This window comes from Leptinotarsa decemlineata, unplaced genomic scaffold (assembly GCF_025532065.1).
Source record: "Leptinotarsa decemlineata unplaced genomic scaffold, Ldec_3_MD MMD2_tig00026294_RagTag_RagTag, whole genome shotgun sequence".
NCBI classification, from domain to species: domain Eukaryota; kingdom Metazoa; phylum Arthropoda; class Insecta; order Coleoptera; family Chrysomelidae; genus Leptinotarsa; species Leptinotarsa decemlineata.
In genome coordinates, this window is record NW_027412674.1 from 2,780,474 (window position 1) to 2,805,639 (window position 25,166).

The 25,166-nt window shown below is 33.1% G+C and overlaps 1 protein-coding gene across 9 annotated transcripts in view; it reads right to left on the reverse strand.

The window, feature by feature from the left end:
• RhoGAP19D (Rho GTPase activating protein at 19D) overlaps positions 1–25,166 on the reverse strand; it is a 521,267-nt gene that overhangs the window by 107,193 nt on the left and 388,908 nt on the right. For 7 of the 9 annotated variants that reach the window (XM_074180175.1, XM_074180173.1, XM_074180178.1 and 4 more), the window contains 5 exons: positions 14,360–14,488; positions 12,843–13,091; positions 9,913–11,012; positions 8,634–8,923; positions 2,945–3,085 (listed from right to left, as the gene is read on the reverse strand). In XM_074180175.1, the coding sequence (XP_074036276.1) occupies positions 2,945–3,085; positions 8,634–8,923; positions 9,913–11,012; positions 12,843–13,091; positions 14,360–14,488 (1,909 nt within the window). Of the gene's footprint in view, positions 1–2,944; positions 3,086–8,633; positions 8,924–9,912; positions 11,013–12,842; positions 13,092–14,359; positions 14,489–17,707; positions 17,812–25,166 lie in introns of those variants that run through there. The other 2 variants (XM_074180176.1, XM_074180174.1) reach the window with 2 other exon arrangements.

The window sequence follows — 25,166 nt, forward strand, 5'->3', positions numbered from 1 at the left end:
GATACTGGAATTGTTAAAAAACAAAAAAAGTATTATGGGTTAATTGAAAATAATATATTAACAGTCAAAACCAAATCCAACTATAAAACAAGTTAAAAACAAACACCCACACAATTATTAAAAGTTAAGAACACAAATAATTAAATACAATAAAATAAAAAAAAGTTTACAATTACATCCAACATCCCACTGATTATGAAGTCCTAAAACATGCTGACTTTCTGGTAATCAAACGAGGCCTTATTATATGAGAAATAGAATCGAAACAGTTTTTTGTTTCACTTCTAACCCAAGATATTGGTAATTTCAAGAATAGATTTAAATAACCATTATCAGATATACCATACTCAAATGGAATGAACATCATATGTATTACAAATTTCCACCGGCACAAGATAGTTAAAACCAATACTTTTGTTATCTTAACCTATAAACCTATATTATTGAAACAATCTTTGAAATAATATCCTCCAATATAAAAATGTTGCCTAAGTGAGGTATACTGAACTCTTATTTGAGAGATGCAATATAATTTAAAAAACCTCATATAATTTCTTTAGAATTTATTAATTATATTAAAATGTTTAATAATTTTGAAATTAAATATCTTCTGAATGAATAATCCTACATAGCTGTCATTTTCTGTTAAAGCTTTTATAAGTATGTTCATATGTTGAGAAGATTAATTGAAGTTGAAATTTATTATCATTCTAATTCACTGACAAAAACAAAAATCGTCAAATACAATGAATGAAAGAAATCGATTCTATTCAGCCACATACTTAATCATCTCATAAACTCAACTGGATTAATAACTGTTTCTTCTTCAACATCATTTACCTATATGGTTTTATTATCTCAAATGCCATTAATAACGATGTTAAAACCCACACAACAAGAAGGTGAATTTAATTGTCACGCCCTTAAAGCAGGCATCATCAATTACAAACAAGAAGACAAACTAAATAGAAGGCGAAATTTCTAAACCCAGCTTGAATCACAGTACGGAATATCTGTAAATTCAAATTTATCATATTGAATTGATATGAACAAAATGAGTTCTTAATAATTTTTAATTAATCTCTACTATATGATTCTCAAGATATCAGCAAGGATTTGAGATTCAAGAAGCCAAAAAATGGTTCAATCACCCTAAAGAATATTGGTCTATAGAAAGTAATTAACATCACTATTCCCACTAAAGTCAAATCTTTCTGATATCGACTATGAATACCTATAAGAGTTTAGAACATCATTTTATGAAAATATTCGTAAAATTACTTGCAAAGAAATCGAAATGCAGAAAATATTCAAAATTGTTAGTAAAAGTATATGAATATAGGATCTTTTTACGCTTACTATTTGTTAGATCAAAATCTGAAAACAATATTGATTATCGTTTAATCCATATCTATTATCGGGCTATTGCTTGTCACGGTTCAAACAAAATTCACAAGTTTATGAACAGGATGAAACTAATTGGATTTGATACCAATTTTGAGAAAATTCACAGCAGATTCCAGAGCGTTCCATTCATATTGAGGCATGCTGCAATTCAACATTCATTTTGCAGTGCCTTGAATTGTTTTTTCATGTGCAATGGGTCTAAGTTGAAAAAAGCTTTTAAGTTCATCAATACTTACCAACAGTCATCCAACCTCCTTCAAAATAATTTTTTAAGATGAACATCTAATCGGGTTTCATAAACTACTCCACCAGAGAAGCTACAATCTATTTCTTTAAATATTATGTCAAGTCTTTGAATTTCTCTGAGTGGTATTATCAAAATTATTTTCTACAAGGAATAGTATTACTGTTGTTCAGCTAAACGATATCATCTATTTGATTTGAAAGGGTTATATTTTTAGGAGTGATTAATTTTTTGGGAAAGAAAGTTTTTGGCTTTCTACTACTCCATCTGATACAAAAAAAATGGATGAGAGAATCTTCCAAAGAAAGGAAGCATTAATCAATTTGAAAATAATTGATTAATCCTTCCTTTCTTTGGAAGATTCTTTCATCCATTTTTTTTGTATCAGATGGAGTAGTAGAAAGCCAAAAACTTTCTTTCCCAAAAGATATCATCTAGTCCTTGAAAACTTACATGACCTACAAAATTTGCCATGGATATGGCAGACTGAGTCAAGTTGATGAAATTAAGAATTATATTTTTATATGGCAACATGCCGGAGTGAATCATTTGCTGTCAGAATTATTATATCAGGAATGGGCTATTCGGCTATGGTTGTCCTAATTATTACCTGGTAACCAATAGCAATGTGATGGAAATTCAATATTATTCTGCCTCGGTTCTATAAAAAAATCTGTTGGTAGGTCTAATCAACAAAAATTCAACTTTTATAGCACACTATCTTATGTCAACTACACATTTTGGAATATGAAACGATATTAATGGATACGGACATCTTCTAGTTGGAAGCTAATTCAATTTGCCGGTACAACAGAACAGAAATTAATTGATTTTGATGAATTGCCATTTGGGACAGACATTTCTTGGAAAATTATGCTTTTACTTCAATTTCAAAGCTTTTTTCATGACCCTCATTATGATATAACAGATCCCTGAAGCTTGAATTTTGGCAGACCAGTGATAAACAATCTTGTTCATTTTTGATGACTACTCAAGTCTTTTACCAACAACTAGAAGTATCTTCTTCAACGCTGCAGTTAACTATAAGTTTACAAAATGTATGTGTTTATGATACATTGATACAGAGTTAATCAGTAGAGTTAGTGATGTCAAAAACTTTTCATTAACAGTAAATGCTATTTACAGTAGTTTAATTGACAGTTTTTCTTCTGAACCAAGAAGCTTGATCGATCATCCATTGAGCAATGAAACTGGGTTTAGAAATGTAACAAAAGATGTTTCCTTGCTCACTCCAATACAGCTAACACCCTTTCAAGTTACATTCTCTCTAACCTGTGGGACGTCCACCCGTCTGCCATTCTGCGGGTAGAGGGCAGTGTAGGTATTTGCTTCCACTGGAAACGGTTACGTTTCCTGAAAGACCCCTACTGCCTGATAAGATTTCATTGACGCTCACGCTGCTGACATTGCTTCCTATTTAATGTTAAAAATATTATGTGCTAGTGAGTCATCATTACCAAATTATAATTTAATGTTTGTATTACATTCGAAACATGTCATGAGATATATTATAGTCAACTCCAAGGCAAGCTTCATAAAAATAGAAACATACTTCAGTTTTGTGAAAATAATTTGGAGAGCGTGCAGGGTTACAATGATCCAAAACGTTTTTATATGTAAATTAATTTGAATTTGTATATTGTGTAGTAGGCAAATTTATATTACCACTAACACTGTTGACAAAATGGTTAAGGTCGAGGTTATGTTATCAGTGTCACTATTTTACGTTTTGTTCAAACCTGAAAAATAGTAACAAGGACTAACACTGTTAGACCTGAACTACAAAATAACAAAAACTCACCTCCTCATCTCGGTAGTTCAACAAGACACAAAACAAGCACTGTTCCCAAATACTAGAACTGCACGTGTTTCGCCAACCAAAATGGCGTCTTCAGAGGATAGAGACCAATGCTTGTTTTGGATTATTCTACACCAGACTAAACATTTATACCTTTCAATTCAACACAGGTGAATGCAACAGTTAGGCATGACTTAATTAGAGCCAATACTTCAACAAACCGACAACTGAGTTAAAGGAAGCTACAGCTACAGGACTGCCATGGCCGGTGGGGGAAATCGTATCTGCGTAAAGTTTGGGTCAGTGTATAACAAAGAAAGTATTAGAAAAAAAAGAATAGAAACTTTTGTTTGCAATTTCACGTTTAGGGTTCGAATAATCTAACAGACTAATAACAGTTTTCTATACATCTACGCCACATCTTGAGGGAAGGGTTTCTCATCGGCCATGACTCAATTTGGCAGCTGTACATCACTCCACAATTTCAAGAAACTATTGAAGAAATTTTTAAATGAGAGTTCTTTTTATAAGAACATAATAATGTTAACTAGTTATCAACTGTCCAAATCTATTTTCAATAAGAACATTATCTCCACACCAATTATTATTCATTATTATTATTAATTGTACATCTTGTTACTGATATGCAGTTATTTTATTATGTGTTCATCTGTGTTTATTATGAGCTTGCATTGGAATCGAATATAGTATACTATAGAATTGGATTACTCATAATGTGTTTGAATTTTGATGAAATCAACACAAATGAGCAGTTACGATAAGAATGACTTACTATCAACAACAGAAGAACGAAAAAAAGCGATTGAATGAACATTCAAACTTATGTCTAAAAAATTAAGTAATAAATGCAACATTATGGTTAATTGAGAACTGTAGTAAAAAATGTCATGATTCAAAAAAGTTTCATAACGCTTGTTCGTTTTTACGTGAAAATATATGTTATTGTTAAATCTATTCATTCAAAACTATATATATATAAACACATCTTCCAATTGATCTTCAATAAAAAAAACATCAAAATATGCAGCCACTAATCATGTTTGAGTTTCTGTAACATTAAATGTTTAAACATTAAGGCCAGATTCGATAAAATAGACATTTATCCAGGTATTCAGTGTGAGTAATTCCAAATTATACCAAGTTTGCTATAAACTATTTACAAAATATATTTTTATATCAAGGTGAAGTAATATTTCGTAATATTACCTAGTGAAATTTAGTTTATTGGAGAACATCCAAGAATTTCATTTGAAGTTACACCAATATACTCGTGTACCTTGCTACAATCACTTTTGTTTTCATGTGTAGGCGTTATTTTGAACGTTGTATCTGCTACATGAAATTTACTATAAGCCCACTATGAATTGAGTCTTCATTACGAAAACATTTTTAAATTGCTTTCGAGAGTAAGTAAATTCTCATAAGCAGAATTGTAACCACTGGTGTAAAATTAATCTAATTTAAACAGAACTGAACAAGGGAACTTCCTCTCGATGAACATATCGCTAATTAATCAAGCATTATTAGAAGATGACTGAATCTAATTTGCAGCAATAAAAGCAACTCTAGTTCTCGTGTGTAGAAAAATACTCAACATTAGATTTATTAATGAAATGCTGAGAAATGATTATCTATGAGTATATATTTAATCTTATATAAGTTTTTTCATCTAATCATTGGGGGAAATTTCTAAACTCAATTATAAAACCCGAATGTGTTTTATAACTATTTCATTTTCATTGGTGAAAATCATATTAGGTTGTTTTAAAAGTTTTATTCATTTTATTGTCATATGTTTTTGTAGCTCCGTATCTCAATTAATATTTATTCAACTGTGTCGTGGTATATACAATGATTAATAGAGAATTTTGAACTCTATGCATCAGGAGTGGCCGACTTGATTAGATCCAAAATATACTGTTTACTAACGAAACCCTTTGTAAACTACCAAGTACATACTTATTTGAATTTTAAACGAAACAGCATCGTTCAGTACATAATTATGTACTGAATGTATGTATTTTATTAAGAGGCAAAACTGAATATTATTCTTAAAAAATAATTATTTATATTAGTGTAAGCATTGTGTCTGATCATCGTCCGTTGGATTAGCAAAATCAGGTTGTAGTTGGAAATTGCCAACCTTAAAGAATCCAGCACGAATTCAGTTGTTCAACACATTTCTTCAAATTTGGATATTTCTCTCTGGAAAGCAATGCCTAGAAATGTAGACCTGGGGATTACCTTGCTTTTAGGAATATATCGCAGCGCAGTGTGATAATTTTGTTTTGAATTATCATGTGGTCCTTTTGAAATCTATCTGCAAATTTTGTAACCATTTCATAGATATCACTATGATCAATGGAATAATTAAACAGATAACTGATGAATTCCACCAACTTCTCAATTTTTTTGAAATCACAAAAGTGAACTTCCAAGTCTGACACCACTGCCTTACTTTCAGCCGTGTACTTGTCAGAAACGAAACTGTAGGTAGTATGCTTTTCCATATGATCCTTGATATTCATAAATTATCGACATTCTTTCTTTTCCACGTCAACTAACATAGACGTTGTTGTTTGCTGCAATAGAACTCATCATTTCTGTTACTGTTTTATTATTGCCTTGTAGTTCCAGATTTAATTTGCTCAGTTTTCCACAAAAATCTGTTAAAAATGCCGAATCACACTGACAGCCCAAATCATGCAATTGTTGATAACCATCACCCCCTCTTCAAGAAATTTTATTATTTCTTCCAAAAGATCTCGAAATATTTGCAAAAACTTACTTCGATTCAACCACCCTATGTCGGTGTGCAATGCTCAATCTGGTTCCTTCTCATCTAATTGCTGTTTAAAGAGCTGCCTTTGGAGATATTTTCCCTTTATGGAATTTACAATCTTGAAAGAAATATATATCACATGTTTTGTATTTGGTCTCTTACCATCCAGTACTTGTTAATAAATTATGCAGTGGCAGCTAATGAAGTCTGGAAAATCCTCGTTTTTGTGACAAAGAGCAATAGAACCATTGTGAATATCTGTCATTGCAGGAGCACCATCAGTTGTCATTGATACAAGTTTATACAAAGATAGCTTAATCTGGCTAATATATGCTTTGAATTCCGTGAATATATCAAGGTCACTTATTATTCCCTTTAAAGGAAACCATACTCAGCACTTCTTCGTTCGTCGAGAAATCTTCAGAGACCCTCCGAAAAAAAAATAAGTAATTGTTCAGTATCAGTGATATCTGTTGACTCGTCAAGTGGCTTGCCACGATCGACTGGACTAACAGTCGCAAACGACAGGGCGAATTAAACTATCATCTCAAGCGCCGTTTGTGATTGGTCAGTCTCCAGCAAGGTCCCCAAATGCTCGTTCTGAATAACTGTGGATCGACCACTTCGGGGATCATCTTCGAGGTTAAAATCTCAAAAACACCTTCCGGTTCTGGTGCAGGTGTTTTCAGTCGCAGACCCAAGACAGAGTTATCTACCTGCCTAGGAACTTATGCGACTGTATTTCAAGCGGAAATTTACGCTATTGAATTGTGTGCGGAGAGATTGGGTAAATCCAACCTCACTCACAAGTCAATGAAAATATTCTCGGACAGTCAAGCGGCGTTGGAAGCTCTTGGGTCCTACCGAGCAATGTCTAAATTGGTAGCAAACTGCCAAAAACGACTCTCCTCGAGTCGTTTTTGGCAGATTGTCCCTGGTCTGGATTCCTGGCCATACTAGCCTGGAAGGCAATGAAGCTGTTGACTCTCTTGCAAAAGACGGTGCTGCAAGTGGCTTCATTGGACCAGAACCTGTCATTGGCATCGCTTTAAGGCTTTGCCAAACAAACACTGAACATCTGGATGGCAAGAAGATTTGTGGACTTCTGGAAGAATCTTCCAGGATTGGCTCACTCCAAGGCGTTTATTCACCCTTCGAAGCTGGATTCCAAACAGTTGTTGGACTACAGTAGGGATGAACTACGATGTCTAACAGGCCTTCTTACAGGTCACTGTCATTTGAATCATCAAATGCAGAGACTTGGACTGTCAGAAGACAGTGTGTGTCGACTCTGTCTGGAAAATGATGAAACTGCAGAGCATATACTTTGTGCCTGCCCCGCTGGGGACCGAATCAGGTTCTTTGAGTTCGGCAGATCCGTACTCTCACCATCTGACCTGAAAGACCACTCACCATACAAACTAATTGGCTTCGTTAAGAAGCTGGGTTTATTTGGCTGATTGTAAATAGGTGTGAGCCACAATAAACCCTTGTGGGTTGCGGTGGAGGGTCGAATAGACCCACTCACTTTAGACCTACCTACCTATATACCACGACACAAATGAATAAATATTTATTGAGATATGGAGCTACAAAAACACAAGACATTAAAACGGATAACATTTCTGAAACATCCGAATATAAATGCCACAAAAGTACTTAAAAGGAGGAGTGTTAACAAATTTACAATACACATTAATAATACATTATCAATTTTCTCACGTTGTAATCTGCATCAACGATTTATTTTCAATTTTGCTTTGAAATATTTTTTGGGAAAAGTATCATAGATGGCTTGTATTAGTTACAATGAAGATTCTCAATTTACTGTTGAAAGAGAAATCAACAAATGCAATTAAAAATTGCATTCCATTAATCTACATGATATCTATCAGCATTCCAATCAAGTAGTCCATAAATGGCATAGAAAGTAATTTTATGATAGTAGATAACTGAAGTTTTTCTATCATAACTGATTAAGCATGAAAATATAATCATTTTGTAAATTAACAGCAAAACTAATGGTGGATAGTTTTCAATAAAAGGAATGTACAATTTGAAATAGCTGTTGTGTATCAAAAAATTCATCTGAAAACGAAGCTGATGAATAACTGACCAAAAATAATTCAATTAACGCAGAATTATATTCTATGAAAGATAAAATTTAAAAATTATCCAAACCTTCATGTACGTAGCTTTGTATATTGATGTTTATTGTTATTTAGAGAAATTGAAAGACCCTCTAACAATTGAAATTGAGTAAAAACTGTACAGTTGTGATTATAAAGGATTCATATATACATATGTACAAATACCAATGACATATTCATATAAAATAATAAACTAAACGAATATCTCACCCGAACTATCCAAAGATCTACTATCTCTCTGTATCCTCTTCAATACTGAGCTAGACGAAGTAGTAGATGTCAAACTAGTATCCCTTTTAGGTTCAGTAACAGCTCTCGTTTCATACTCATGTGCTCGTTCGGTGACGTTCGGTACTAACTTCTTCGAACTCAATCGAGCCAGTTCACTTTTTGAGAAGTTCATCCGGTTGCCAGGAACGGGATCATCTTCCGGAAGCGGTCGACCGCTTTCAAAATCCTTGGCACGCTTGTAGACCATTTGCAGAGGAGGTGAGAATATCCTGAAGATTGAACATTCGATACGTTATTGATTAAAGAAGAAAATATATGTTCTGATGTGTTGTTTTTGGGACGTATCACAGGTAGTATTTTACATTTCATTAGAAATAATGACCTGTCAACTTGACAGAAGCCCTGCGTGAATCTAAATGTCAGAAACAAAAGATACATTCATGAATATTGTTATTTGTCAGCATCCTCATTATTCAGTGTCACTGTTTTTCGAGTTTGAAAGCCGTGGATTTTTGGAATTTCTTCCTGACGTTTCGCTGGCGCGAGTGGCTAGCCTTCTTCAGAGGTTTAACCGTCATGGCTTGCTGTCCGATGACATCGGTCAGTCTGGGGCTTGAACCAGCGGCCAACACGGCAGTCGATTTGAGTGAGTGAACAAAGCACCCACGTCGAACCGACCGGCTACCGTTCGACCAAGAAAAATAATGAAAAAAAAATATTATTTTTGAAAGGTGTTGAAAGTGTTTCCACATCCCGAATTTATGCATTTTTTGCTTCTCTCATATTATTAACAACAAACATTCATATAGGATTTTGTTAGATGGCAGTTACAGCGAAAAATTTTGAAAATAGTTTTGAGTTTTCCTAATGATCTTTTTTTTTTCAGCTAAATTTATAGTGGACGAGTACTGGCAGTGGCTAACTTTACGAAAACACAGAAATACACTTATGAAGCACCAAAAAATCGAAAATGAATTTTGAAATAGATGCCATCAATTATGTCATGATATGACAACTGATTCCCAGTTTGTCAGGCACATGCCTAACTACTAACTACTCAGGCACATGCCTGAGTAGAAAAAGACGATGATATCCCCACTTATGGAGATTCTTTCAACAGAAGAGTCAATCCACTAATATTAATTTAATGAACAAGACTCCTAAACTTGAGGTTATTTTCCCAGTTTTGGACAAAACTGAACTAGAGAATAACCCTTACCGTTTTTGACACTTGATAATTAGTAAGTTAGTCACTTACCTCCTGTCTTCGTAAGGATCTCCAACAACTGATCCGTTAATGGCCTCCATACTGTCATATCCAGTCGGAGCAGTAGCACCTTCATAAATCCTGTCTAGATTTAAGTTTGCTCTTTCTCTAGGAGAGGTGGCTCCTCTGTGCTGCGGAACTGAAAACGCTGCTCCTCCACCTTGCATTTCATGTCCATTCTGATTAGGAGAAAAATCCCTTTCGTTATCGATGTCGTTTTTCACCCTGGCAAAATTTTGGTGATTAGGCTTTGTTGTTCTCGAAGGAGATTCTCGGTCATTCGGAGGCCACATTTGCTTTTCAAGTTTTTTAGGCCGACTGTAGAACTCACGTCGAACCAAAGCCTGTTCGGCACTACTGGGATTGATGGTATTCTTCAAGAACTCCTCCTTTTGTTGAACGCTTTTCCGGAATCTATTCATTATAGCAGAATCATCGGTTTCGTGTCCAGTAAGCGTCGAATTAGAGTCAAAGGACCCGAAACTATCTTTGCTACCGTCCGCTATAGAAGAAGACAAAGAAGAATTCGACTCCCTGCGCCCCACTTCCAAACTCAACCTACACCCCGCGGTATTCGGGTAATTTAATCCTGATATTTCCGGGCCTTCCGGCAAATAATTGTTTTTGTACATAGCTTTCATTGCATGGTCGTCAGAAGTCTCCGGGTTCAAACTAGAATAGTTCGATGATTCGCACCGTTCTGACAAAATGTTACCCTCACTAGCTCTTCTCCCCATTTTTTTGTAAAGGGGCACCTGAGGGGCCGCCCGGCATTTGCCACGCTGACCGATATCATGGGGGTGGATTTCAGCGTATATCTCCTGTTGATTATGCCGATGTCTGGGTTCGCTGTACAGTAAATTGTCTGCGCTACGCTGCCCTCTGTCGAAAGCCGTCGCTTGTAGTCCTACAAAGTCTGTCTGTGGGTATGGTTGTTGTAGAGATCGCCACGAGATGGCATCGACTTGGAATTCTGGTGTAGGGTGAGCCAACCGTCGCGAAATGATCTGCTGAGCGCTTTGTCGGTCGCAGGGTATATCTGAATAGGTTGGTTGGTTAGAAGCTGGGTTGTACGCAGTTTCCGAGAAAAACTGAAAATAAAGTGAAATGAGTATTCATAATTGAATGATAGAAGGTGAGTTATAGTAAAGATGGGTTCATGCCCGTAAGATTTCATGTTTTTAATTTTTTACTACCAAAAATCACAACACATATATTTAAATAATTATATATATGAAACAGATTATATGCTTGTGCTTGACTGTTGCCACTGAAATTCAATAATCTTGAAACTGAGTGTATGAATCCACCCTGAGTATTATGAATGTACTGACCAGTTACTGACCATTATCAACGATAGTAATTAAAAAAAATTCACATTTTTTTTTGTTCTAGATGCGTTTCGCCAACACCGTAGCTTCATTAATTATTACCGATTATGAAGTTACGGTGTTAGCAAAACGCATCTAGAATAGAAAAGTTTGTGAAAATTGTTCAACTATTATCATGGATACCCTGAGTAAGTGGAAATTTAACTATCTATAGTACCTTCAAAAGCTATAACCTGTGCAAGTAAGGATATTCTCTCCATGTTAATCATAGGAATATATATATTATATATATTATTCGTTTTTCACCTATATCTTCTATAACATTTTGCTATTGGCACTTGATGTAGGCTATCATACTATGTCAATGAATTTTTTATATAGGGTGTCATCTGCCTTGGGCCACCCCTATCTTTGAATTTTTAAATACGGATCTGTATTTTTTGTTGTAGTTTTTGGATCGTAGATGTTCACTTCATACTGAGAAATTAAATTCTATTTTATATTTCGGGATGTTTCGGTAATATATGATTATAATTGGGTGAATTATTCCCTTTTAAATTACGGCCCTGGAAATTGGTTGACTGAGTTAAATAAAAACACAATAGCAACTTTCACGTCTCCCTATGTACCGTAGAGTTTTTCGAGAGTTTTTTTTTCATTTTCAGGTTCCTATTCGTATTTTTTCCTATTTCCATTGATCTGAGCATTTTCTACAAAGAACTTCGAATAAGAAAACCTTTTATGATTATCTGAAACATATCTACAACAAAAATATATGATATGCATTTTGATGAGTAGAAAAACAAATGATAGCAATAATAACATCCGAAACGTACACTATAATTGTAATGAAAATTGAAATGATGTAATTAAAGAATCATTTCAAATAAGAAGAAGAAATACTGTTTTATTCAGAGACAAAAATTGAGGGATCTATAAAAACATAAGTAAAATTTTGACTAAACTACAATGTAATAAATGATTGTGGTTGATACTGAAGTTTTAATGAACGATATGAAAATGAATTAATCTCCATGAACGGGATTATAAACCAGTGGTTAAGAATAATCAAGCCAAATAATCAGTTGACATATTTGTTTTTCATAAAATTATCAGCAAGTAAGATTTTTTTGGTGAAACCAAAATTTATTTTTTCACAAAGAAATTAAATTAAAACCTTTCGTCATAAATATGGGGGCTCCTCAATAATTCTACGGGAAATGGGAGGAATAAAAAAAAGAAATAAATCTCAAAACTACAAAATGTATATTCCAGAACCACCTCGTATTTCAAGGTAAGGAAATAACAGGCAATGGCGAAATAGTTCTAATATTTAATGACCAAACCCTCTCATATGTCACAAAATCATCCTGGAACTAAATAGTTGATACACCAGCTCACTAAACTATACATTTTGGGTTAATTATTCATTGCGAAGAAAAAATGTATTAATGTAAACTAATATTACAATAAACAAATGATAACGAAAATTTTAATGCTCGTTACTATGGTTCCTTACTCTTAGTCGAAATTATTTCTGAAAAATTTTCGACCCAAATAAATAAAAAAATGTAAAACCTGTAAACCAACCTTCTGCAAAACGTCGTCTTCCTTTGGGACCACCAACAAATGAAGGTATTCTGGACTGTTGACGATAAATTGCACCACTTGAGAATATGTATGATCTTTGACAGGTATTCCGTTAACGGCTATCAATCGATCTCCCCGCTGTAAACCCGCCTGTCTAGCTGGACCCCTTTCTTTAACTTGCTTCACGAAGATGGTTTCCATGGGAGCGAGCAGAGCCCCGACAGCAGCGTGTCTTCCGTCATATTTCTCCTGGAAAAAAACCCGGAATAAAAAATTCATGATAGTCGTTTTGTATCATATGAATGTTAAAAGAATAATATAGATTGTTTATAACCATATAATATTATAATATAACCATATAACCATATAATATTATAATATGGTTATATGGGTCATCAAACATTTTGGAAATATGAAAAATATCAAGAGAAATTATTTTTTTCGATTTTTTAATTTTGATAATAGTTCCAAATATATGTTTAGATTGAAAGGGTATATTTTTTAACCTTCCACTTCTCTATCTTGATACAAAAAATGTTGGAATCAAATAAGCGAATGAATGTTTTATGTATCGTCATCGATAACATGGGTGGGTTCAACCCATTCCGCGACAAAAAGTTGTAATTATGAACGAATTGAGTGTTTTTACTTATAATGTTATCCGTATTTCCTACTGAAGAGCCAATAAGGCAAGTGTCTTACGGCTTTCATAAAGTATATTACGTAGGAATCCTGTGAATGATATCTGGTTTAATTCCATTACGAATGTTTGGAATACAAACGGAATAGAAAAAAAGTGTTTTTCGTATAATTCAACGTTCATATAAAAGAATTTGTTTCGAAAGTATAATTTTTTCGTGTGACTCCATGTTTATATGAAAATGGTTGTATAGAGAGGGCTTTTTCTTCCAGTTTGTGTCTGAAAGTTTCTTCTTTGCATGATCTACATATCTTTGTATAGAGTCAATTTGTGAAATTAATTCTTCCTTCCTTTGGAAGATTCCCACATTTTTTGTATCAAGATGGTAGAAGGCCAAAAACTGTTCAAATATATGTTTTTTATTCAACATATACTTATTTATTATTTCAGAATTTGTTGACCAATTAATTAGTTCAAAATCATCCATGTTTTCAACTCGACAAATGGGGATTTTCTAGGTAGCTTTTTCAGTGTGGTGTCTGCTGAATCAGTTTGAGAGATATTACAAATTTTGATGAATTGGCACATGACTCACAACATGTAGCACCGAATGTTACCACATGCATTCAATAAATTAGGTATGGTGTCTGTTTATTTTGACTTCGTAAGAATCTTTGAGCATCTTGGTCTTCTGGTTGTATTTTACTCAAGTCAAACATCTCATAACTATTTGATGACGAATATTTTTGACGTATTACGAAAGTTTTCAATAAAAAATCGAAATTGACAGTTATTAAGAATTATTCAGTAAAAATAATTGAATATACCAATATCAGACAAGATGAAGTTTTATAATAACAGACGTCTTCATACTTACAGCGATGGAATCGGGAGGATAAACGATAAAATGTCTGAGCGTGAAACCGAAACTGTCGCCATGTCTCCTCAAGTACAGACTTCTAGGGCCCTTGCTTCCTCTGGGCACCGGAACTATCCCGGTTGATTTCTGGAAAGAAAAAGTCAATTAATTTCTATTATGTTGCAAATATGGTGAAAATACAGCTCTGTTGGAGATATAATTTGAATTTCTCTAAGCAGCCTTGAAAAACTTCATCCAGACCTCAGCCTAAGAGAAGTTGGATCATCTCCGTATTCCATATTACACACAAGCCACAAGATCTAGCTGAATTTTGGGACAATTTTCATCAACAAAATTGGTTGTATAGAAAATTTCGATATCTGCAGTCGTTTTGGAGTTATTTCTTGTACTATTGGAGGTATAGAAAAATTGTGACCGTCTTGCACACTTTGGGGGAACAAAAAAGACTCCTTAGCTTTCTGTCATTGAAGGTGTTTGACAGAAAACACCGGAAAAGTACCGGAAAACACTTTTCCTCGGAGCGTGCCCCAAGTCTGTTAATTGAATAGATAGACACGTGGTCACTGCAAAATTAAAAAAATCTGTTGTCTGGGACTATTTTAAATGGAACTATTTTAATTCCTCTCAAAAAAGTGTGCCAAAACAGAAAACGGTTAAAATTGTTCTTTAGCTTCAATAGTACAGGAAACAATGACGTAATACTAAAGTCAAATTTTAGTTATAACTAAAATTGTGGTATCGATATTGTTGCGGGCATTGAAACTTTCCATGGAACCAATTTTGTTCTATGAAAATTATTGGATATTTCTTCATAACTATAATGCTTCTGTATGGAACGTGCAGTAATTTTTTTTTTTTAATTAAAGTAATGAACATATTTTGATAGGCAATAAGTACATTCATGATGTATTTAGTATAAATGAAATGTTTCAGCAGGAAATATATAGGCGAAGGACTACCTCTTTTTGGATATTCCTCACAAAGTATGCCTATTCTGACTGTAGTTCACAACATGAAGATAATGAATTTCATTACTTCGAATTTCCATTGTCTGATGTTATATAAAATGATTTGAAAATCCTGAAAGAACTAATAATTCCTCCGAGGAATTAGTTCAGTCATCACCCGAAGACGATTGTGGATACTAACAATCGAAACGTCGTGAAATAACTTAGCTTGGAATCTCTTAACTTTTTATTTTTAATTTTTGTTCAATTGATTTATTTTTACTTTCACTGTTATTTCATTTCAGGTTTTTTTGCTTAATAATTGTTATTTTCAGCTATTTTTTAATTCTTCTTTTTTATTAGTTATTTCAGGAATTACAACTTATTTTATATAATATCAAACAATGAAAGTCCGAACTAATGAAATTCATCATGAAACATTGTCAATCATCTTCAAACAAATGATGATAACATTAGTGAAATAAAATTGATAATTGAAATTGAAAAATTCCTATTACATTTATGTCGATCTGTCTGTGGATATCTTTGAAAACAGGTGATTTCCCCTGTTATATTTCTGAAATCAGTATTAATGGATTTCAGTCAACAATAAATCATTTCATATCCTCTAGGAAGTAGCAATACCGGTAAAAATATATTTGATAGGTTGCCATATCTCATCATATTTCGTGTTCAGACACAAATCAATATTATTTTCATTGAAATACTAAAGAAAGATAGGTATGTCAATTTTCTTTCACTATTGAATTGAATAGAGTTAGGTTGGATTTTGCGATATTGATATTTTTTATCTCGAGAGCTGTGTAATATTTTCACTGTATTATCCAGGGTTGCCCATCGATAATTATTTTTCTAAAAAAATCACATGATAATTAAAATTTTTATCGTATTTGATTTTTGCTTTTTCAATTGTCATTTTCAAACTCTGTATTATCATTACTATACATTGAAAAATATGCCTTCTGAAAACTTTTTAGATGTCATTATGCGAATAGTTTGTACTTTGAACCCCTAATTACTTATTAAGACAAGTAATTAGTAATGGATAAGTCCATAATTCTACAATATTTTGATCTTATTTGTTTACATGCTTGGACTATAACATATAAAAAAAACATTATAAACTATCAAGCACTTGAGATTTTGAAAAAAATTTGGTCTCCATTGAAATGAATGCAAAATCTCCAACAGTAATTGCTAAGAACACTCACATTTACGAGATAATAAATTGATGGATGTAGCCGTTACTACGTGGTAGGAAATCATAATGAAAAAAGAAATGAAAATTTCTATGTTTTTACCACTTTTATTTGTAACTAACGTTACTGCAGTTTCGTCCTATACGGACATTTTCAAACTTATACAATAAACTTGGTTGTATAAGTTTGTAAATGTCCGTATAGGACGAAACTGTTACAAATAAAAGTGATAAAAAACAGAAATTTTCATTTCTCTTTTCATTACGAGATAATTTCACTAAAGTTTCACATTGTTTCCACCAAACGCCGTAAAAGTATATCAATATTTATTTTTTCAATTATTACATAAAAAATAACGATAAACCTTTCACCTATTGAGCCAGAACGATTCATATCACATCATTGTTTACTTTAGAAAAAACGAAACAAGAACAATCCAGTATTCCGAGATATATACCAAATTGACATTTGACATACAACCAGCTGGTAGATACTCGACAAGGATCAAAGTAAATTATGTTAGACCATTCACATACAAAGACCCAGGAACGTACTTTGTAGGTGTTACTGCAAAGTATACATAATTTTGATTTTTTGAATGATATTTACGAGTGAAAATATTCCAATCTATAGGTATAAATTTAATCTACTGCAATTAATACAAATAATTAGAGCTAAGGTTTTAACCCAGAATTTGATGTGATATATGATGAAATACAGACAAAATAAATATTTCATGTACTGTTCGGTAAGTGTAATTGCCGTTAATACTCTAGAGTACAATTGTGTTTACAATTTCCACCTCGATGTCAAATCGGTATAACTCTGAAATTTTTATCTACACACCACCACGAAATACATTTTTTGAGAAATCTTTCATTCATAGAATGATTCCTTGTACAATAAATTACCAACTAAACTTGAAATTACTGATGAATATATTTATTGACTCCATAATTTTATTAACAAATGACAGTGAAAGCACCAGAAAGAAATTTGACTGCTAGATCTATACTGAATATTCTCAACATACGGGAAAAACCTCGACACACAGATTTTTTTTAATTCATTTGAGTTTTCTGCTCTTTCACGTTCACGTTTCCATGAAATCATTTTCCATGCCAAAGTGTAAATAAATTTCAATGCCGCATGAATTATTGAGAAATATTTTTATTTACCATTTTATCTATACAGTTTCACCAACATAAAAAAAACTTTTTTGAAAACAGATGAAAAAACTAATCACAAACGAACACATTTTTTTTATTGAAATGCACTTCACTTGAAAGAAACTACATTACTACAGCATTTAGAATGAACTGTGATGGATGAAAGTGAGACGGTTACCTGATAATTTTGATGGATTTAGATAAAAATGTAGATAACAAAGATCAATGAAGTCGGATGTATGTGCAGGAAAACACAATATTTATAGTGATTTTTTTCCACTCGTTTGAGTTTGAGCACGGTTGATGTGGTATTAGTTAAAGAATGGGTGGTTGGAGTTCAGACTATACTACTATGTTCAATAAATAAGGTGAATTTTTGTTTTTCTCCAAACATATTCATTTATTTATTCATCAATTTCTATTTCGTCCCCTTTGAAGTAGCCCCCCTCAGACGTAATTAACTTGTGCCAGCGTTTTTTCCAATACTTGAAGCAGTTCTAATATGCACTTTTTGGTATGTCTTTGAGCTCTCTCAACGATTCGATTTTTATCTCCTCAATCGTCGCAAAATGCCGTCCTTTTATGTGTCTCTTCAAACTTGGGAACAGAAAAAAGTTTCAGGGGGGCAAATCTGGTGAATACGGTGGCCGAAGAAAGCTTACAGTGTTGTTTTTGGCCAAAAAAATTATGAATAAGCAATGACGAGTGAGCAGGTGCAATATCGTGACGCAAAAGCCATGAATTGTTTTTGACAATACTGGACGTTTTTTTTGTATTGGTTCTCGAAAGCGGCGCATAACTTCAAGATAATACTCCTTATAACCATGTGGCAATGTGGCAATAACTCCTGATACACTACACCGCAGCAATCGAAGAAAATAGTGAGCAGAACCTTGACATTTCATCGAGCTTGTCGTGCTTTTTTTTGGCTTGGCTCTCCTGGGCTCTTCCGTTGGGACGGCTGATCTTTGATTTCTATGTCATAGCCATATACCCATGATCGTCAACAGTTATGACCCTTTTAAGCAAATCTGGATTGCAGTAGACGTCATTCAACAAATCCTGAGCGATAATCATGAGACGGTCAAGATTTATCAATTTTGGAACGAACTTCGCTGCCTCACACTTTATGCCCAAAATTTCGGAAAAAATTGCATCATGGCATGAGCCAACCAATATGTCGACATCTTCAGTAACTTCTCTAATAGTGATTCGACGATTCTCCATAACAATTCTCTTCACTTTCTCAACATTTTCATCGGTTGTTGATGTACTAGGGCATCCAAAGTGAACATCGTCATTCATATCTTCTCGACCTTCTGTGAAAAGCTTGTACAACTAGTAAACATTTTTCTGACTCAGAGTACGATCACCGTATGCCACTGTCAACATTTCAAGTGTTTTGAGCATTTGATTCGATTTTTGACGTCAAATTTGATATACATTATTTGATAGGTTTTTTCGATAGTAGAAAATCAACGAACACGCAAAACACTTTTATGCCTCTCACTAACAAAGTAAACATGCTAAACAGCTGAATCTGTGGGCATATGTTCGGGACTAGTGTTCCAACATAAAAAAATTAAGAAAGATTTTAATCGAATGTACATAGCCCGCGAAATTAGAAAATTTTTCAAATATGGATGTTTTCAGGCAGTCGGTAGTATTATCTTCTCGCTGCTTCTCGAGTGGCAGGGAATCATCGTACATTCGCGCACTCTTAGCTACGTCACCATTGGTTTATGGCTACCAGTGGCGGCCGGTGTTATTTTCTTTTGGGTATAATTTACAACACTATCTTTCGAAGCTCTATCCGACATAACACTTTCAGTGAAATTCCAAGCAAAAAAGATACAGAGACCACCGTAGTTAAAGAATAATAGTTAAATCTGTTTTATCGTCAAGTAGTTGTCACCCCTTATGAAAGACATTCCACAAAAGTCAAAACTTGTGCGACCTGAGGATAAACGAGATCCTACCTTTTAACGTGCAATATCTAGCACGTTAATGAAAAATGAATGAGAAAAATCAATTTTTTTCCGCTTTGTATGAAACACATCTCTTACAAAACATGGTGTTGAACAAAAAATCCATATGTTGGACGTTTTTCTTATTTCAAATAGCGATTTCAACGAATTTCTTTTGGTGCATTGCAGACCCCATGAAATATGAATGTTGAAGGATTTATGTTTGTAACAATTACTTTATTTGGATGCTTTAATTGACACCGAAACAATTAAAGATACATACAAACACAGTTCCGAATACTGGAATATTATGTAAATTATTGGTAAGTGAATGAGGCCCTCCGTGAATGTCTAGAAAACGGGGACAAATACGCTCAAGGGGAAATCTCATCAGGAATGTCAACTATAAATAAAAACGCAGTCAAAACATGTAATAAATGTGTAATATCCTGATCGTTGTCTGTTTGTCTGCGAGTTTATACGCGCCAATCTCAAAAACGGCATAATCGATTGGTGTGCGGTTTTCACTAATTTACTGTAGTAAGATTCACTCAACATTCAATATATGATTAGTTTCAATCAGTTTTTTTTCAATCGAAAACAGGCAAATACATGGGGAATTTTTGCAGAGAAAGCTCTAATGTAGTGAATCGAAAGACAGTATTTTTTTTTCGACTTTTTTGGGTATTCTTACCTTCCACAGTCTTAACGTTTCGGAGGCCAAAATCTGCCTCCGTCTTCAGAAATAGACAAAAAATTCAAAGATATTTGCAGTCCTTTATTGATTACTTATTTCTCAACTCCTTTGACAGATGTCATAATTTCACATTTACATTTGTCGAAGAAGAAAGGAATTTTTTGTCCGTTTCTGAGGACGGAGGCAGATTTTGGCCTCCGAAAAGTTAATATTGTGGAAGGTTAAAATACCCAAAAAAAAGTCGAAAAAAAAAACCTGATTTTTCTCCATAAAAAATTACTTTCGTTGAATAGGTACAGTATTTTTTTTCAAGTGTGAGAAAAGTGTTTACAATAGATTAATAGGTTTCATCATTTCGCCTAGTTCCCACTTCATTCTGCACCAGCCACTCTACTTGAATCACTTGGATTAGAGTCTTGTTTGGAAATACATAAAAAAACCTTGCTGAGTAATGGTTTTTAAAGAACACGTGGAAATCCCATAGGTATCGATCGTATCATTCAGTCATCCCTTATTTGAAGACAACTTTTTAAAGTGAAGCTTTGCTAACCGTGATGTAAAATAGTAGGGGTGATCAAAGGCAAAACTTTACGTATCTGCCGTATACAGATGGTTACATATTAGTCACTCATAAAACTCACTAAAGATATTCCCGGTCTTCGGGAAAACCAATTCTTTGATATATATTTTTTGAATGTGAGTCTTTCGAAACTATTTTTTCAAATCATTGTCTGATATTCTACAGAAGATTTGTCGTAGTTGGGAACCAAAGTTATATTTTCTCAGTGGAACATCCAATAGATACCAACACATTTCAATTCCATATTTCTTTAGCTTTCTTATTTTCAAAAATTTCTTGGGAAATCGACAAGTAATATGAAAAAAATCCTATTCTGCACACACTCCACGAAAAAAATCACCAGTTTCTCATCTAGAGGAATTGGAGGAAAATTATTCATGACGAGATGATTATGAGCAAGTTTAGGGAAACAATATACGGTGTGCTCGATAAAATAGTTTAAATTCCCTATACGTTTAAACAGCAGTATATTTCAAATGGATCAACTTCCTTTATTTTTCAATTTAATAAAATTTTCCCACATTTCCCCTTTTTTTGTTGCAGTTGCAGTTACCAGGAAAGAAGAATAAGCCTCTCTTCACTTTCATCAACCAACATTGTATGAACATCACATAGCAAAGAAAACTCTGTTATCTTACACCTTTGTCAGGACAACTAGGTACATTGTAAAAACATAAAGAAGTTACTAATATGAATATAAAATTTAAAATGGCTTGAAACCTATAAAATACTCGAAGTTATTGAAACCTGACCGACAATGTCAAGTAGAAAAATACTGAATATTACTATATTATTTCATTTAAAAGCGAGTATATAGGGGACACCTTCTGTGTGGGGAAACACCTCCAGAGAAAAACGAAACTCCGAAATGGTTTCTGACACCAAGTTATACACTTATATCATTGGGACGTTGTTATTACCATCACCCGTACTGAATCCTCTCACCAGGGTGAAGGTTACCGCGAAGGCCAAATTGACCAAGTATGTCCACATAATTGAACTGGCATTTAAGAGAGGCGACTGCTGCGGAATTCGATTTCTTCTGCATCAGCGAATTTGTTACAAGAGATGTTATTGTCTAAAGAGTAAATGCGTGAGATCGGTTCTTCTTTTTGCAGTACGATGCCTATCTTGATATATGCATCTGAAATATTCAGTAGTTCCAGAGAGAAGGGTTTCCTTTTATACTCATACAAGGTACTTAACCGGAGTTACTCACTTACTTGACTTGTTTCATTTTGAAATAGTATTGAACAAAAGTCATTTTTGGTGGGGGAAGTCAGAGATGGGAATTCAACCTAAAAATTGTAAGGTTCTAGAATGGGCGAACTTCTAGTTCACCACGATTGGTTACTTCGTAAACTCAATTTATGTTTCACAAAGGAAAATGTGCTAGATATCAGTAACTTGTTGAAGTTGTGTGTAGTAACTTGTGTACCTAAGACTTATTATATTGAATGATTTGAAGATCAATATCATTTGAGTTAATAACTAATCATCACACACTAAAGTGCAAGATTTGTAGTCACCTAATATAAAAATAAACTTCGTCATTATTTTCTCGTGTAAATCACAATCAAATAATAGTCCATGTGACTAGTGAACTGCATATAGAGAGGGTTTCACCAAGTTTTTATGGGAATCGTGGCGTCTACGGGCCGTAAAATAACAATTAAAAAATCTCATTCATTATTCAACTTGTCAAAAATATCCTAAGGTTGAAAAATATGATTCTTTGAAGTGAAAGTTTAAACTTATCCCTCCTAAAAATACACCCCTTTCGATTTAGACTGATGTTCTAATGTTCCCTTTCCTCAATTCCCTAATTGTCGTCTTTCATCTAAACTATGATAAATTAAGTTTCTTTCAGATGTTGGACTATTGAAAATTCTCATTGTAGAAATCAATGTTTTGAGTAATATGCTGTAAACTGCTGATTTGAAAGATTGTTACTGTAATGCAGCAACAAATTCTGAAATAGCAATTTCAGAAATCTTCACATTTTTGCTCTTTTTTTTTCGGAATCCAAAATTATTGACATTATTAAAATCTTCTTGAAAGACAGCTAGCTGTGTCAGATATTCTAAACAAAACTATACAATTTTCTTCATTATTAATGAAAAAATTTGAATATGATTTGTATAATTCAGTTCACCGAAATGACTATTATGAATTTTTGAATGGTAAATCATTGCTTTATCAATTGAAAATGATTGACAAGATTTCTTGGTGAATGTTACAAGTTCCATTGTTTAAAATTATGTTAACTGTTTCGAAACTTATGGAAGAATAAATAAAATGAAAAATTAAATGTGTGAAAAGTCAAATATATATGTATAACCATAGATTTCATATTATTCAACATCAATTTAGACAATGAAAGCCCGATCTTGTAACCTTCACAGCTAACGTTTCCTTAGCATTTAATTATTTTTTCAACCCCGTCATATCTAAGACTGAAACAACTTCATATCTGCACCAAAATTTTTAAAAATAATAATTTTTTATACTGTTAATGTTGAACTTTTACTTTCAAACCATATTAGGTAGGTACTCTTATTTTAGATGCTGAACAACTTAAATTTATAAAATTTGGGGGTTTACCTTGTAAGATTTTTTGGTGGTTTTCTCAATTTCGCTTTCAAAAACCTACATTAATAGTCAATATTTTAAAAAGGTTACTTAAATAGGTCCCATATAGAGTTTTTGTACAGGAAAAAATTGATTATTATTTTTGGGCCGAAAAAAGTGAATTTTTACAGGAATTAGATATAACAATAATATTTAAATATGAGTCTGGGATATGATACACGAAATAGAAAATTTCAAAATTTTGAATTCGTCAAAAAAACAGTGCAGACACCTCCATTACAGTGACAATTATCCAAAACAGCAGTTCACAAAACACATTATGCAAAAAACATTGATTTCATCTTTAAGAATTTTCAATAGTCAACACCAAGACATCAAATTCATCATAAGTTAAAGAAAAGGGGATAATATTATTTGGAATATTATATTAGTCTGAACTTTAACTGAAACTAATAATATTTTTTTATATAAAGTGGTTTTTCCCCAAAGCAATATTTTGATCGTTAATTTGGGGCCTGCAAACGCCATATTTGTAATAAAAACTTGAATATGTTATAAATGTTCCTAGGAATAGTGTTGCATATATAGGTCGATGTGATTTTCAGTGGAGTCGCCTCTATGTATTCTTCACTATGTTTCCAAAATAGTAGGCACTGAATTCTCAGAAATGACTGTGACGTTTTTTTTTCTTAATCTGTCTTTTGCAGAAATCATACTAATATAATTATATGATGAAATAAATAGAATCACAACCTGACAACAATGTTTCAGTTTTAATGCAATAATAGTAGTGCCTACTATTATGGGAATTTCAGTATAGTCACATGGGCCATTATTTATATTTCAGAGTTTGAAAATTTTTGAATGATGATATTATGAGAGAAATGATTACGAGAGAAAATGATGACAAAGTTTATGATCAGGTGACCCCAAATCTTTCAATTCAGTGGATAAAAATCAGACATTAAATTTGATCGCTATTCATTTTCAAAACATTCGATATTATTCAGACAAATGAGTTTCATTATCATTGGAATTACCATGGTTTATACAAAATGAACTCTTATCGACGAAACTGAGTTTATCGACCGATATTCTCACCTATATTTCACGAGTTCATTGTAACCAAAAAATACAATCAGTTAAAATATGTCTATAATTGCAATGAATATTTATGTAAACAAATATTTTCTGCTCGATTCAAAACTTTTATAAAACAGCGTAAGAATTAAAAATATTGGCATTTATATCTCATCTCAAGATTTCGAGACCGACACATCTCTGAATTGTCATATTTTTCGACAAAAAAATGTTCATAAAAATTCCTGAATCATGACCTAAAAATCATTAAAATTAATGACGATTAGTTGTAAATATGTGTCTTCATCCACAATTATAGTACAGTCTTTAAAGAAATATTCCAAATGACTGACATTTTCAAATCATACCTACAAAAACATTTTATGATAGTTATCGTAAAAATGAATCTTGTATGAATTCAATTTTCAAATCTTTGGTATAGTCTATCCATTCCCAATTGAAACGGATGGTGTTACAAAAGATGTGATTTGGCGAACAATTTATGGTATATACCAAAAAAATGAAGTACCAACCTTGGAAATGATTTGGTAT